This window comes from Nannospalax galili, unplaced genomic scaffold (genome assembly GCF_000622305.1).
Source record: "Nannospalax galili isolate Female #2095 unplaced genomic scaffold, S.galili_v1.0 scaffold488, whole genome shotgun sequence".
Lineage (NCBI taxonomy): Eukaryota > Metazoa > Chordata > Mammalia > Rodentia > Spalacidae > Nannospalax > Nannospalax galili.
This window is the reverse complement of record NW_008360316.1, coordinates 4691960-4707266: the sequence shown is the minus strand read 5'-3', so window position 1 is coordinate 4707266 and position 15307 is coordinate 4691960. Positions and strand designations below refer to the sequence as shown.

At 41.0% G+C, this 15307-nt stretch overlaps 1 protein-coding gene across 2 annotated transcripts in view; it reads left to right on the top strand.

Annotated features, from left to right (window-relative positions):
• Positions 1-15307, top strand: part of Sgcg (sarcoglycan gamma) — an 85878-nt gene that overhangs the window by 11357 nt on the left and 59214 nt on the right. For both annotated transcript variants that reach the window (XM_029559602.1, XM_008825003.2), the window contains exon 2: positions 11178-11372. In XM_029559602.1, the coding sequence (XP_029415462.1) occupies positions 11178-11372 (195 nt within the window). The remainder of the gene's footprint in view (positions 1-11177; positions 11373-15307) is intronic.

Sequence of the window (15307 nt, the reverse complement as noted above, 5' to 3'; positions counted from 1 at the left end):
TTTGAGACAGGGTCTCCCTGTAGCCCCAGCTGGCCTGGAACTCACTATGTAGACCAAGCTGGCTTTGAACTCACAGAGATCTGCTTATCTCTGCCTCCTGAGTGCTGGAATTAAAGGCGTGTGCCACCACACCCAGCTCATTTTTTTTAAACCTTAATGCTTCTACTAATTTACTTCCCTACACTTTCATCAACATGTGCAATCGTTTGTCTTTTTATAACAGCCATTCTAAAGGATATAAGGCGCTATGCTATTGTGACTTTGGTTAGTGATGTTGACAATATTTTTATTTACCTGTTGGCCATTTGTATTTCTTCTTTTGAGACTTGTCATTTAGGTCTTTCGCCTGGCTTTAATAAGATTACTTACTCATTTTTATTTATTTAGTTAGTTAGATAGTCAGGTTGTTTGAGTCACTCATTACATTCTGGGTTTCAACCTGGTATCAGGTGATAGTTTTCAGATACTTCCCCAGACCCTGTAGACTGTGTCTTCATCTGTTGAATGCTTCCTTGGTTCTGTAAAAGCTTTTTAATTTGATGTGATTCCATTTGTCTACTTAAGCTGTTGTTGTTCAAGACCTTTAAGGGTCTTGTCCAAGAGATCTTTGACTGGAGAGTCTGAATTAATTATATTAATGACATTATATAGTCCTGGTTTGAGGGAGTAATATCTGTAGTAATCATTTCTAGAACTTTGTCAAGTAACATTATCATAATCTATAAATATATACTTGAAACAAGATAATACAGATTTAGAGATCCTGATTTTCATACTTATGGTACAATAATGGCAAGAATAATGCTTCTCATTGCTAAACATTATTCAAGGGGCATCATATTTCCATGTGAGATTGCGGTGACAAATTTTAGAGACATATAAGCCTAGGTATGTAGGTTGCCCAAATACAAAGAAGTTATCAGTTTAACTAGATTGATTGTAACTATACCCAGTGATGATAAAATGACTTTATTAGAAAGAATTGTTATTAGAAGTACAATAGCCTTTACAAAACATAATTATCATAGGCTAAATGCTTATAATTCTTCAAGCAGTTTTACAATTCCTCTTTTTCAAGAAAGGCAGCTAGCAGATATAAATATAGGAAGACAAACCTTAAGAGCTCTGAAATCTCAGCTGGAAGAGTCATTTCTAGTATTATATGGCTTAAAAGAAAATTACATCATTCAGGATATCAGGATAACTTTATTCCAACTGTACTAGGCAGGACTCCCTAGAAGAAAAGCCAATAGAGTACATAAAAACATTACAAAAGGGGATTTATTGGATTGGAGTACATGAGAGGGGCTGGGCCGTCCAACAATGGTTTCTGCACACTAGACAGACACTAGACAGGCAAGGAACAAAGTAGCTGCTGAGTTCAAAAAGCTGGACACCTAAGCAGTCCCAGTCTGGTACCAAAGCCTAGAAAATCCCTGGAGAGTTGTTGGTATTGAGTCCATGCTGAGAAGACAAAGAAGCCATAGTCTGCTGTCAGTGGAATGTCAAAGGAGCAGTAGACACACTCAGAAAGAAGGGAAGTAGGTGCATGCAACTTCTTTTGCTTCTGGTCTCCTTCATAACGTGCAGGCCACATGCAGTCACTGTACTACAGGTCAATCCTCTCTAGAAACACCCCCAAAGACACAGGTTCCACCAGTCCTAGACAACCAAGACCAACAATCATATCAATAAACTTGCCTGTGAAACCCTCAAATGTTAAAATAAATCTTGACTGGTGAGATGAATTAGTAGGCAAAGACACTTGCTTCCAATCCCAATGATCCGAGTTTGATTCCCAGGACCAACATGGCTAAAGGAGAGAAGCAACTCCCACAAGTTGTCCTCTGACCTCTACATGTAACACTATGGTAAAGCAAATCCAACAAGTTCTACCTGAGGTCAGCATGTGTCCCAGAACTGAAGGGGTAGGAGTCACCAGCTGTGAGGAAGAGCCTGATGGGTCACTTAAATCCATCAGTGGAAAGTTGGTCATCGTGAAGTTTTCTCCACAGGGATAAGTAGGCTGGTCTTTAAACTTCAGTCGGGTTTCTATAAGAGAAATGCCTACAACAACAGAGTAAGATAGAAAAGCAAAAACAGAACGGGTCTTTGGATCACAATCTTCTGCCAATTCATCTTATGAACATAGAACTTTATTTACCTTTGAGTTTTAAAATTCAATGTTCAAAGATGAAGAGAATGGATGGGATTATCAACCACGCTAGAAAATGGAATGACCCACTCTTGACTATTGAGATGTTAGATGAGGGAACCCTCAGCCTATGAGTCACGGCATACGCATCAATTGTGCCATTACAGGAAGAGTCTGGAAAACAATACATAAAAAAATCATTTTGCCTTGATGGGTTGCAATCCTTTTCCCAGAGTTTCTATTGAAGTTAGTAGGCTGTCTGGAAAAGAACCAGGAGGAGAGATAGATGAAGGATGAATAAAGATGGAATGTCAGCCATGGTGGTACATGCCAGTAATCCCTGCACAAGGTGGAGGCAGGAGCATCAGGAGTTCAAAGTCATCCACAGCTTCATAGTAGGATCTAAAATAGTGTTGTGGGAAGCTCCCCATTGCTCTCCCTCTCACTCATTTTTTTCAATTCTTATTACTTCTTCTCTGCAAGCTCCATACAAGTAGTAGAAAAGATGGATGTTGGTGTGAAGTGTTTGTTGGTCCATAACCTTCTCTTTCAGCATCTGCATCAATTTTGAAACAGTTGAGACCCAGTGGCTTGCTTGGATCTATGGTTTTCCAGTAATATTTTCTATATCCAGACTGACAATATGCCCTGATTCATCACCCTGTGCCACACACACTTATGATACTGGATATGGGCTCACATGACTACTAGCAGGACCACAGTCACATGGAGCTGAGGTGAGGGTCTTCCTATTTGAGAGAACAACAAGTTCCCAAATATCATATATAGAAGCAGACATTCACAGAACATAGTGGGCACTGAGTATGTAGTGAAAACAGTAGGCATCTACTGTAACATGTTCTGAAGAAAACAGTAGGTGCTTGCCCTAATATTACACAGAAGAAAATTATAGGCCTCTAGCTTGCATTCATAGAGAGAACAATGAAAATGTCATATCATTCAACCACCATGCTCAGACTCTTGTTTTTAGATACCCTCCATACCGTATTCATCAAAGAAGTAGGCAGCCATGATAACATATAAAAGAGAACAGAAGGTATCCACCGTCATATGATACAGAAAAAAGCGAGCACTCACTACAGTGCCTCAGAAGAAAACAGTGGGCACTCGCTATTATGTGATAGAAGGAAGCACTAAGCACCACTGTCTTATGATGGGAGGAAACCACAGGCACCCACTGTTGTCTGATGTGGACGTGTTGCATCTGAGCTTCCAGCAGTCGCACTCTCTCACCATTGGCTCAGCATTCATTGCAGCCAACTACTAACTTTCTGTTTTCATTTGATGTAGGTGCAGGAAGTCAGAAATTGATGCTATTCATAACCCATGCCAAGAACTAGAGCCAAGTTGGTACCAAATAACAAACTCTAAGAGTAACTGAGGATGACCTTGAACTCCTGATGCTCCTGCCTCCACCTTGTGCAGGGATTACTGGCATGTACCACCATGGCTGACATCCCATCTTTATTCATGCTTCATATATCTCTCCTGCTCTAAGAGTAAGGAGGCCATGTATTGTGGCCTTTCAACATGTGCTTTCTGCATTGACTTGAGCACTGTTCTTGCTCAGTGGCTGTGCCATTTCCACTACCTCAGCCTCTCAGTGCTGATGTGACTATCTCAGGCAAGCACCATATAATTACACTATAAAAGCTTCAGGTTTTGAGTATACTTAATAAAATCCAGAACAAAACACTAATAAAAATACAGTGTTTGAACTGCTTTTGTATATATAATACCGGGTTTTAAAAAAAGCCTATTTCAAAGTAAGCAAAAGGAAAGCACAGTTTTACAGCCAGCATTTGTAGGGCGGCCAGCCTAACCAAGTTTTTCTTTTCTTTAGTCACTGTCATTTAAATAAAATTCTCTACTCTGGTTTGTTAGAAACTTAAAGGGCATTTTTCTGTCAGTTTGGTATATTTTGTTAGGAACTTCCTTAAAAAGCAAAATTGCCATTTTATTTTAAATGTCAACCCCACTATAAAGAAAAAAGAACAATTTTACGCCCTTCAGTGTATATATGTGTGTGAACAATCACACACTGAGCCCTACATCACTCAGAGCCTATTTATAACAGGGCTCTGTACTATTTTGATAGTTAGGCTGCTGGTATTGTGAATGGAGTCCAGAATTATGACTCACCAGCCTTGCTGCACTTGGGTGTACTGCAAGGAACAACTTGATGGAATGAGAAAGCAGGATTGTCCTTAAAACTGTTTGGTCATTTGTAATGTGGACAAAAATGCTACGTTTATTCATTTTTATTATGAAAAAAACATGTACCTACATAGGTGTATATTTATATCTCAATCCTACAAATTGGAAAATACACCAAAAACATTTAGGAGCTGCTATTTTAAATGGAAAGGGTAGACTATCAGGAGAGTGGTCATTCACAATCACATGTGTAAGTTTACGTATGCTGTCTTTACACTCATATTTCTGTCATTAGCTCACTAGCATCTGCTTGGCTTACTACATGTTTTTCAAACATATTTTATCTGTTTTACAAGCATAAATCATTAATTTATTATACCATAATTCCCTGAGTTAATATTTAAGTGTTCAACATTTAGTTTTCACAATGATAAATAATGCTAAGATAAACAGTTTAAGCACAAATCCTAGGTTTCATTCCCAGCTGTTTCTAGCATGGCCATCTTTCTAACACTCTGCCAGATTAGCTAGTACCAGTTTTTAAATGTCCCTCAATCGCTAAGAACCACTGTGCATTTGTGAGTTATGTGTGTTTGCATTTCTGCCATTCATCGTGAAGCTGAACATTTTGCCCCTTATCAGCCATTTGTGTTTGCTTCAGCTTTGCATAACTGCTTAAGGGTCATCAAAGGACCGAGACTGCAGTTCAGAGCTAGAGTGTTTGTCCAGTGCATGTGAGACCTGTGGACTGTATCCCCAGCACCGTTTCAAAAAGGAGGGAATTTATTGATTTCTGGTGGTTTAATTGAAATCATTTCTTTTTTGAGAAGACAGGGGTCTCCCTGTAGCCACAGCTGGCCTGGAACTTGCTATGTAGACCAGGCTGGACTTGATCTCACAGAAAACTGCCTGAGTGTTCTACCATGCCTGGCTCACTTCTTTCTATTTTTTTAAATTAATTTTTCTTGTCTTTTTGAAGCAGGATCTCCCTGTAGCCCCAGCTGTCCTTTCCATAGAATATAGTTTGATTGTATTTTGACCCCTCCCCTATCCACATCTACCCCCACTCTCCCCCACCCAACTTAATGAACTCTCATATATATGTATACATATATATATGTATGTATGTATATTTTCCGCCTCCCAGCAGTCATCAATTGCCAGTGGGTTGGTATTTCTTACCCACTTCTCCGTGTCTATGCAGGGATTTTGTCTGACTTGAACTTGCATAGGACTTGTGCATGCTGTCACCATTGCTGAGAGTTCATATGAGTCACTGACCAGCTGCCTGGAAGACTCTGTGTTCTTATACTCATCCACCCCTTCTGGCTCTTACAATCTTTCTGCTTTTTCTTCCAAAATGATTGCTGAAACTTGGGCGGCAGAGGTTTGAAATAGGTGTCTTATTCGGGGATAAGCACTCTGCAGCCTCTTGTTCACTGCTAATTGACTGATTGTGGTTTCTGTGTTAATCACCATCTGCTGCATAAGAAAATTTCTCTGGTGAGAGTTGAGAGATGCATTCATCCTATGTGTAGGGTTGCACTGAAGAGGTGCCACTTAGGGTTAAGCATCTCACACTTATTCTCTGCATTTGACCAGTTCTAAAACTCTATAATAGTTTCCATCTGTTTCAAAAAGAAGCTTCTTTGATGAGGCGTAAAAAGTACAATTCTGTAAATATGAGGATGCATATTTAGAATAAAGTGAGAAATTATGTTGGTCTAGGGATGTGGCAAAAGTAGGTTTTTCTCTAATATCTATGACCACTCCAGCCATGTGTATTTGGCTATGTTTATAGTACCTCATGAGTTCCCTCCCATTGAGTGGGCCTTAATTCCAATTAGATGACTGTTGATTACTCCCAAGATAAAAGTGCCATTACTGCACCAGTAGCAATCATTTGCTGGGCCAATTGCTGTTTGCTACACTTTACAGCTGAGTAGGGCCACTGATTGGTTTTCTCCCTTGGCAACTTTTATAAGAGCCTCTGATACCATAAGAACTAGTATTCAGGGAGGAGGTTTCCAGGTCAATTCCAGCTTGATTACTCCAAGGTATGGCTTGTCTTCGGCTATTGAATCTTACCTTCAAGTTCTGGGAGGCAATCAAGGGGTATGACAATAGTCTGTGTTATTTCGGACAACTCTTGAACTACCTTGACCAACAACTCAAAGGGAGGTTTCTCTTGCCTGGCACTGTGTTTTTTGTTATATAACCATCAGCTATACATATGCACTCCTATGTTTGTTGTATTTGTATTTTTCAATAGGACTTGGAATATTTTCTATTTTTAAAGTACTGATCTTGTGTGTTCTTCCTGTCTTTAAAGCAGTATTTCTCCAAACATACCTGTTTTTAGCTTCTTACTGTCATGATATTCTTTGTGTTACATGTCTTCTAGAGTGAGCACCTCCCATTCCTCCTGGCCTCCTAAATGTTGGTGGTCATTCATTTTGAATGATGAGTTATGGCGCAGATAGTCAGATGGAAAATATGCTGGGAGTTACTGCTGTATCTAATGCGGGCATGAGCTATTCTCAGAAGTTTACAGAAAGCAGAGCTGAAATGTATGCATTTGCTCTCAGGACTAGTGAGCAGTTGGCAATCAGTGTGTGTGTGTGTGTGTGTGTGTGTGTGTGTGTGTGTGTGTGTGTATGTGTGTTTACATACACATGTGGGCACTCATGTGAAAGTCATAGAACAATGTCTGATGTTGGTCCTCAGGTGCCTTATGTTTGAGGCAGGGTCTGTCCTTGGCCTGGAATTTCCCAAATAGGCCAGGCTGACTGATGGGCCCACAACTTCCAAGAAGCCTCCTGTCTCTACCTCCCATCTTGCTGTTGTAGTGAGCAGTTGGCAATCAGTGTGTGTGTGTGTGTGTGTGTGTGTGTGTGTTTACATACACATGTGGGCACCCATGTGAAAGTCATAGAACAACGTCTGATGTTGGTCCTCAGGTGCCTTATGTTTGAGGCAGGGTCTGTCTTTGGCCTGGAATTTCCCAAATAGGCCAGGCTGACTGATGGGCCCATAACTTCCAAGAAGCCTCCTGTCTCTACCTCCCATCTTGCTGTTTCAGGGATTGCAGGTGCATGTAGCTTTCTGCATAGGTTCTGGGGGCTCCAAACTCAGGTCTTTACACTTGGGAGGCTAGTGCTTTATCAACTGAGCCATCTCCCCAGCCCTGTCACTATTATGAGCATGCTCACTAACCTGTTCTCCCTGCCAGCTAGCTATACCCCAGAGAGCGGGAGAGACCTATACAGAGTACATAGTGGAGGTAGAGAATGTACAGAGTGCATAGCTTTTTTCACTTTGTGATTGCCCAGCGGTTAATCTCTGGGTATGGACTTGGTTCTAGATGCTAATCTCTTCTCTTTGACATTGTACTATCCTGTCTTTAGCTTGTTTTCCATTCTGGTTGCAAAAAATCATGCTACCACATGCAGTAGGATAGGCCCCACTCATTTATTCAGCAAAAACTGATCATTTATTGCATGCACACAATCCATACTGACTGTGCATATGTGGTCACACAATTGCCACTGACTTCTCCCGTGGGTCACCTCGTCATTGTGATGGATAACATCCCATGATGGTAGGTAGTAGTTATGTAGGAAGGAGTGATCCTTCTCGGTATTACAGCTGAGACACAGCTATGGCAGACAGCTTTTGAAACTGTGAAAAAGGACTTTCCAGCAGTTTTCAGGTTAATGTTATAGGTACTCTAAGAGCTTGGCTCAGCTGTGAGGTCTGGACACCAAGTGTCTGGTATCGCCTCCCCCAGGGGAGGTAGAATCCTATCCCTAACACTCCTAGTGAACAGAGGAGGGCACTGTACCCTGTGGGCCTCCCTACCTGTTCCTGGTCGCTGTCCTTGCAGGAATCATCCACTGAGCTTGTGGCAGGAAAACATAAGACAAGTCAGGTTCGTATCTCAGAGAGAGGTTTGTCATAGCCTCCGCCCAGCCCTCTGCAGTGCTGCTCTGAATACTTGGCAGTTGTCTTTTATCCAGCCTTTGGCTATGGATTTCTAGCCTTAGTGTACTATGGCCAGAGAAGAGGATTTGAATGAGATACATGTTTTTGCATTCTTTATACTTCTGTGCCCTAAATGTGCTCAGTTTTTGCATGTATGTTTGAAAATATAGGCATTTTCCAATATCAGGGGGTCAGACTTTCCAGGCCCATTTAAGCACATTGAGTTGTGTTGTTGAGCTTGCTCAGACATCTACAAAATCAGATATGGTAGTACATGCCTATAATCCCTGCATTCAGGAGGGAGGCTAAAGGTACTGATGAGTATTGTGAGTTCAAAGCTAGCCTGGGCTCCATGGCAAGATTTTGTCATAAATAAATTAACAAATGGGGGATTTGTTAAATGGGGGATTGCCTCTATTGGACTGGCCTGTGGCCATGTCTGTGGGGCATTTTCTTGACTGTTGAGTGATGTGGGATGGCCTAGCCCACTGTGGGTGGTGCCACCCCTGGTCAGGTGGGCCTATGTTGTATAATAAAGCAGGTTGAGCACAGGTCAAAGGAATAAGCCAGCAAGCAGTGTTCCTCCATGGCCTGTGCTCCAGGTTTCTGCCCTGAATTACTGCCTTGACTTACCTTGATGATGAAATGTGCTGTAAGCCCTTTCCTTCCCATCTTGGCTTTGGTCAGTGTTCTTATCACAGAAAAATGAAAGCAAACTAGAACAGAAATTGGTAACAGAGAATGGGCTCTTACTGTGACAGACCTGCTGCTTTTGGGAGGCTTGTGGGAAGTTTTGGAGCTTTAGAACAGTCAATCCCAAGTATGAAGACCTCAAATATTTAGGTGTTCCACAGCATAAACAGTCAGTCCCAAGTATGAAGATATCAAATGCTTTAGGCGTTCAATAGCAAACAATAGTCAGTCCTAAGTATAAAGCCATCAAATGCTTGGGTGTTCCACAGCATGCACAGCCAGTCCTGGCTACTTGAAAACGCTTTGTGATAGAAACACACTTTTACATTGTCACAACGTTGGGGAACTTCCCATCATTAAACTGAAAATAGGCAAAGGATTATTTAAATAAGGGCTTGCTTTCAATATAGCTGCCTCCAAATCACTGCTAAAAATGAACATGTACCCTGTGAGAGTCCTCCAAGGGGGAGCCTCTCACATGCTGCATTTACACTCAAAGGCTTCTTCGTTTTCGGTCTTCTCTGATAAGAAAGAGCATTTTCTCTTGTTCTTGGTGTGAAGGGAAAATTAAGGCTTTCCAAATCCTTTCAATTGAAATTCTTGCCAAAACTCTTTGGTGTACATAAACAGTATTTGTAAACATTTACCTACATATATTGTGTTCTGTCTTAAAGTAGGTCAGTACTTGGCAAAGATGATTATAGTCTGTAGCTTGTGAAAAGTCCTTTTAAATTCCAAGTAATTTAGTAATTGAAGGAATATGTAATTTAACCACTTGGAACAAAAGTAAATAATTGGTCTTTGAAAAAAGTGGGTACCAACTTGATTTTCTTTCTATTTGATAGCTTGACTTAAAAATTAATGCTTCATGCTGGGCATGGTGGTGTACCCCTTTAATCCCAGCACTCAGGAAGCAGAGACAGATGGATCTCTGTGAGATCAAGGACAGGCTTGTCTACATGTTGAGTTCCAGGCCAGATGGGACTAAACGAAGACCCTGTCTCAACAACAAAACAAAAAGTTGATGCTTCCAAGTTCAATCCTGCAGAATTCTGAAAGCCATAGGCGTGTATCTATGTGTGTGTGAGAGAGAGAGAGGGAGAGAGAGAGAGAGGGAGAGAGAGAGAGAGCATTTCTTGATTAAAATCTGAAAATGTGGGGCTAGAGAGATGGCTCCGTAGTTAAGAGCACTGGTTGCCCTTCCAGAGGACCCAGGTTTGGTTCCCAGCACCCACATAGTGGCTGACAACCATCTATAACTTGAGTTCCACAGGACCCAACACCCTTTTCTGACCTCTGTGGGCATTGCATGACACAGGTATGCTTACATTCATACAGGCAATATGTTCATACACATCAAATAAAAATGCAACTAATTTTTTAAATCTGAAAATATGGCCACTGGATTTCAAGTGAACATTACTCTCCCTCCACCTTTTTTTGATGTTTGTTTGTTTGTTTGTTTTTGAGACAGGATCTCCTGTAGACCAGGCTGGCCTTAGGGTCACTATATAACGAAAGATGACCTTGAACTCCTGCTCCTCCTACCTCACCTCTGGAGTGCTAGGATTACAGATGTGCATCACCACACCTGGCTTCCAGGCCTCTTTTTAAAAAATTATTATTTCTAGTCCGGCATGGTGATGCATGCCTTTAAACCCAGTACTTGGGAGGCAGAGGCAGGTGGATCTGAGTTCAAGGCCAGCTTGGTCTACATAGTGAGTTCCAGGCCAGCTGGGGCTACAGGGAGATCCAGTCTCAGAAAAAAAAAGAAAAGAAAAGGAAAAAAAGAAAAAGACGGAAACATTTAATTATTCGTAGGGAGCTGGAGAGATGGCTCAGTGGTTAAGAGCAAGTACTGCTCTTCCAGGGGACCCGGGTTCGATTCCCAGCACGGACATCAGGCAGCTTAAAATACCAGTAACTCCAGCACCAGGGGATCTGACACCTATGGCTTCCACAGGCACCTGCCCTCATGTATGCAGACACACACATATATGCACCTAATCAAAAATAAAATACATCTTTAAAAAAATTTTTAGTTCTAGAAATTTATGCCTGGTATTATAAAATGCTTTCTAGACTCATAATACACCACTATTGACAAATTCTCTTTCCTCCCTCCTTCTCCCTCTTCTATCTCTCCTCCTGCTCCCCTTCTTGCTAGATGGTGCGTGAACAGTACACAACGGTCACGGAGGGCACCCACATAGAGAGGCCAGAGAGCCAGCACGTCTACAAGATTGGGATCTATGGCTGGAGGAAGCGCTGCCTCTACTTATTTGTTCTTCTCCTGCTCATCATCCTGGTTGTGAATCTTGCTCTTACAATCTGGATTCTTAAAGTGATGTGGTTTTCTCCAGTAAGTATTATTTTGTCTTAAACATGTTGTTGTGTTCAGTCTATCACTGTGTCAATGGTGTTTGGATAGAAGCTTCCTTTGAAGTGATAAACATTTGTCTTATTCCTGTTTGCATCAGAATTGTCAGCAAAATGTATGTGTGAAATGTTTTCTTTCTCTGCCTCACCGTGAACCTTTTTCTTTGACTTTATTGCATTATTTTTCATTAGTCATTATCTCTATAGAATAGGAAAACCATCATCTTGAATTTAGAGTTAAGTCAGGATATCTAGATGGTCATTTAGAGAATACAGTCTGTAGAATTCTATTAATCACCTGTTTTCCTAAAGTCATCAGTTCATAAGTTTACCAATTCGATGCCTGTATGCTTGCATTACCATAATGAAATACCTAAGGTAAGTATTTATTAAAGCAGGTATTTGTTTGTTTGGTTTTTTAAAAAGAGGGTTTTTGTTGTTGGTTTTGTTTTTCTTTATTCTTGAGAATTTCATGTGTCTACATTGAAATATGATCATATCTACCCTGCATATCCTCCCTCCAGCTTCCTCTGCATCCCCCTTAACAGGTCCCCCTCTAAATTTTATGTCATATTTTTATACAATCTACCAAGTCCAATTAATGTTGCCCATATGTGCATAGGGGTGGGGCCATCCACTGGAGCATGGGATCCTATCAGTGTTCACATCCTCCCCCTAGAAACTGTCAATGGCCAACAGCTCCTCAGTAAGGGGTGGGCCTGGAGATCATCTACTCCCTCTATGCTGGAATTTTGGCTAGCCTGGTCTTGTGCAGGTCTTATGCAGGTAACCACCACTGCTGTGAGTTCATGAGTGTACCAGCCATGTTGTTATGTCCAGAAGACAGCATTTCACAGCATTCCTCCCCACCCTCCAGCTCTTGTATCATACCTGTCTCCTCTTCCTTGATGCTCCCTGAGCCTTTTGGGAGGCAGAGGTTGATAGACATGTCCCATTTGGGACTGAGCACTCAGTCTAAAAAAAGAGGAGTTTTGTTTAACTCACACATTTGAGGTTTAAGGATATAGCACCAGATTGACTCAGCTCTGATTGGGACTGCATGGTAGGAATGCAAGAATGCATGTGGGTAGGAAGAATCACATCACTAGACAGAATCATATCAGCCAGCCAGGCTGAGTGGGTCCCAGATCAGGTTTTTATCATAACCCTCTCCCCCAGAAGAACTAAGGTCCCTAGACAGATATTACAGGCTCTCCCAGAGGCAAGTTGCCATTGACCTGGGGACTATTCAAGAGGCCCTGTATCTTAAGGTCCACACCATCCACAACACAGGTACCCTGAGGAACAAGCAGCCAACATATGAACCCTTGGAGGGACACACTTAAAACACATTCAAGCCCCAGCAATGCCACACTTGCATTTTCCAAACACTCCACTCTGATACACAATAAGTATGTATGGAAACACTTCAATATTCTACAATTGGGTTAGCAAATAGAATTCCATCAGTCCTAAAGAATTCATATTGTATTCTAAACATTTTCATGATTTAAAAATAATTGCATAATTTTATTTGCCTTGATATTCTGTGTACATTTTGTTTATTCTGTGGTACTGAGAATAGACTCAGCGGTAGAGCACTGGGGCTGCTCTTGCAGAGGACCCAGGTTCAATTCCCAGAACTCATATGGTGGCTAACAATAGTCTATAACTACAGTTCCGGGGGATCCAATGCCCTCTTCCGACCTCTATGGACATTGCACGATATGGGTAAACACTCCACTCTGATACACAATAAATATGTATGGAAACACTTCAATATTCTACAATTGGGTTAGCAAATAGAATTCCATCAGTCCTAAAGAATTCATATTGTATTCTAAACATTTTCATGATTTAAAAATAATTGCATAATTTTATTTGCCTTGATATTCTGTGTACATTTTGTTTATTCTGTGGTACTGAGAATAGACTCAGCGGTTAAGAGCACTGGCTGCTCTTGCAGAGGACCCAGGTTCAATTCCCAGAACTCATATGGTGGCTAACAATAGTCTATAACTACAGTTCCAGGAGTTTCAATGCCCTCTTCTGACCTCCATGAACATGAGCTAATACACATAAAATAAAAATAAACTAATAATTTTTTTAAATACTACTATAAAGAACACCACAGTTAAGTTGGCATGTTCTTCCTGTTGCATCCTAGGTTGTGCTGTGTGCCCAAGTTCTTTCCAAGAATAATAGCTGTGGTCTGAAGTCAGGTGTGAAAGTCATTTATTATCTAATCCTTCACTTTCTCTGCTATTGATTTTTCCGGCCTCCATTCAAGCCAAGAGCCACAATTTTTACTTTGACTACAAAAGAAACATTTGTATTTCTACATGTTCAGGTAAAATACTAATCAAATTAAAAAATAGCTTGAAAGGTACTATTAAATTAGTTAAAATAGAATAATACAAATGTATTTAATATAGAGATACTCTAAGTTATAAATTATATCTGGAGAGATGGCTCAGAAGTTAAGAACACTGACTGTTCTTGCAGAAGACCTGGGTTCAAATCCCAGCACCTACATGGCAGCTAACAACTGTTTGTAACTCCAGTTCAAGGGGATCCAACAGCCTCTTCTGTCCTCCACGGGCATTGCACGACATGGGTGCACTTACCTACATGCAGGCATAATACTCATACACATAAAATAAAATAAATGAAATTATTTTTTTATCTTTTTAAAAAAATTTTTAACAACTACATGATTAGAAGAAGCATTTCATTACAACTTGAACATATTCAGTAACACACTCCAGAGCGAGAGTACATCTCTTTCATAAGTGGCTGTAAGTTTCTACATTCACCATTGAGTTAATAGTTATACAATATTGAACTCAGTATAAGCCCTATAAGACATAAAATTGAATGAGTCTTTAGCCTTTAAAAAAGATCTCCATTTCATTTTAGACTATATTGTTCCTTGCAGAAAGACTCATTTTTGCTACTAGCACTGAGATGTTGGTGCACGCATCTCTAATCTGTATGCATCTATTACTAGTCATAATCGCTTTGATCCTTGGCACCCATGTATGTCTGTAAAGCAATCGGGTAGATTTCAACAGTAATGTTTATTACCTCTACTAAATAACATGACATAAATTTCCATGCTTCCTCCTCAAATATAATACATTTTTAAAAATTTGTTCATTTGTGTGTGTGTGTGTGTGTGTGTGTGTATCACACAGAACATCCCAACCAACTTATTCAAATATATACCCACTTCCCAGATGGCACCCTCCCATAGCCTCCATCCCACCACTAGAGGCCTTATACTCTGATATCCCTGCTAATGTCCGCTGTGTTGTCGGCACCCGCAGCCATTCCCCATTACTTGTACATCTGGTGAATCTAGTCAGCCTATCTAGAGGTCTTTGTTTTAGGAGGGTCAGCTGCTCCTCATCTAGCGGTATTCAGTTGTCAATATTCCTTTGGATAAGATTGGGGACTGCTGTTCATTTTCCCAGTTCTATGCTGGGTTACTATCTGGGAGTCCCTGGGGCCACCCTGGCCAACAACTCAAAAGAAGGTATCTCCTGTCTGGCATTGATGCATGTTATGTAGCCTTTAGCTATACATATGGACTCTTACAAAATTTCCCATGGGCTTGGGAAGAGCCCCTGGCTCCTTTCTTTTACCAGTTCCACCGATGTGAACATAGGCCAAAGATCCTGCTCGACCATGGTTGGTTTCACAGGGAAGCATGGAGGAAATGGTTCCTCTGTGTTGACCCTCCTCTTTATAGACTGGACACTGGTTCAAGTCCATCTGGTAGAGTCACTTTGGCCTCCTTGATCAAAAGGACAGGTGACCCATCCCCATTATAGGACATTTTGAGAGATGCTCCATAGTCCCCTGGAACTAGTCGACCTAGGAGGGCAGGGAGCAAAAAGTGTCCTTTGTATCCCT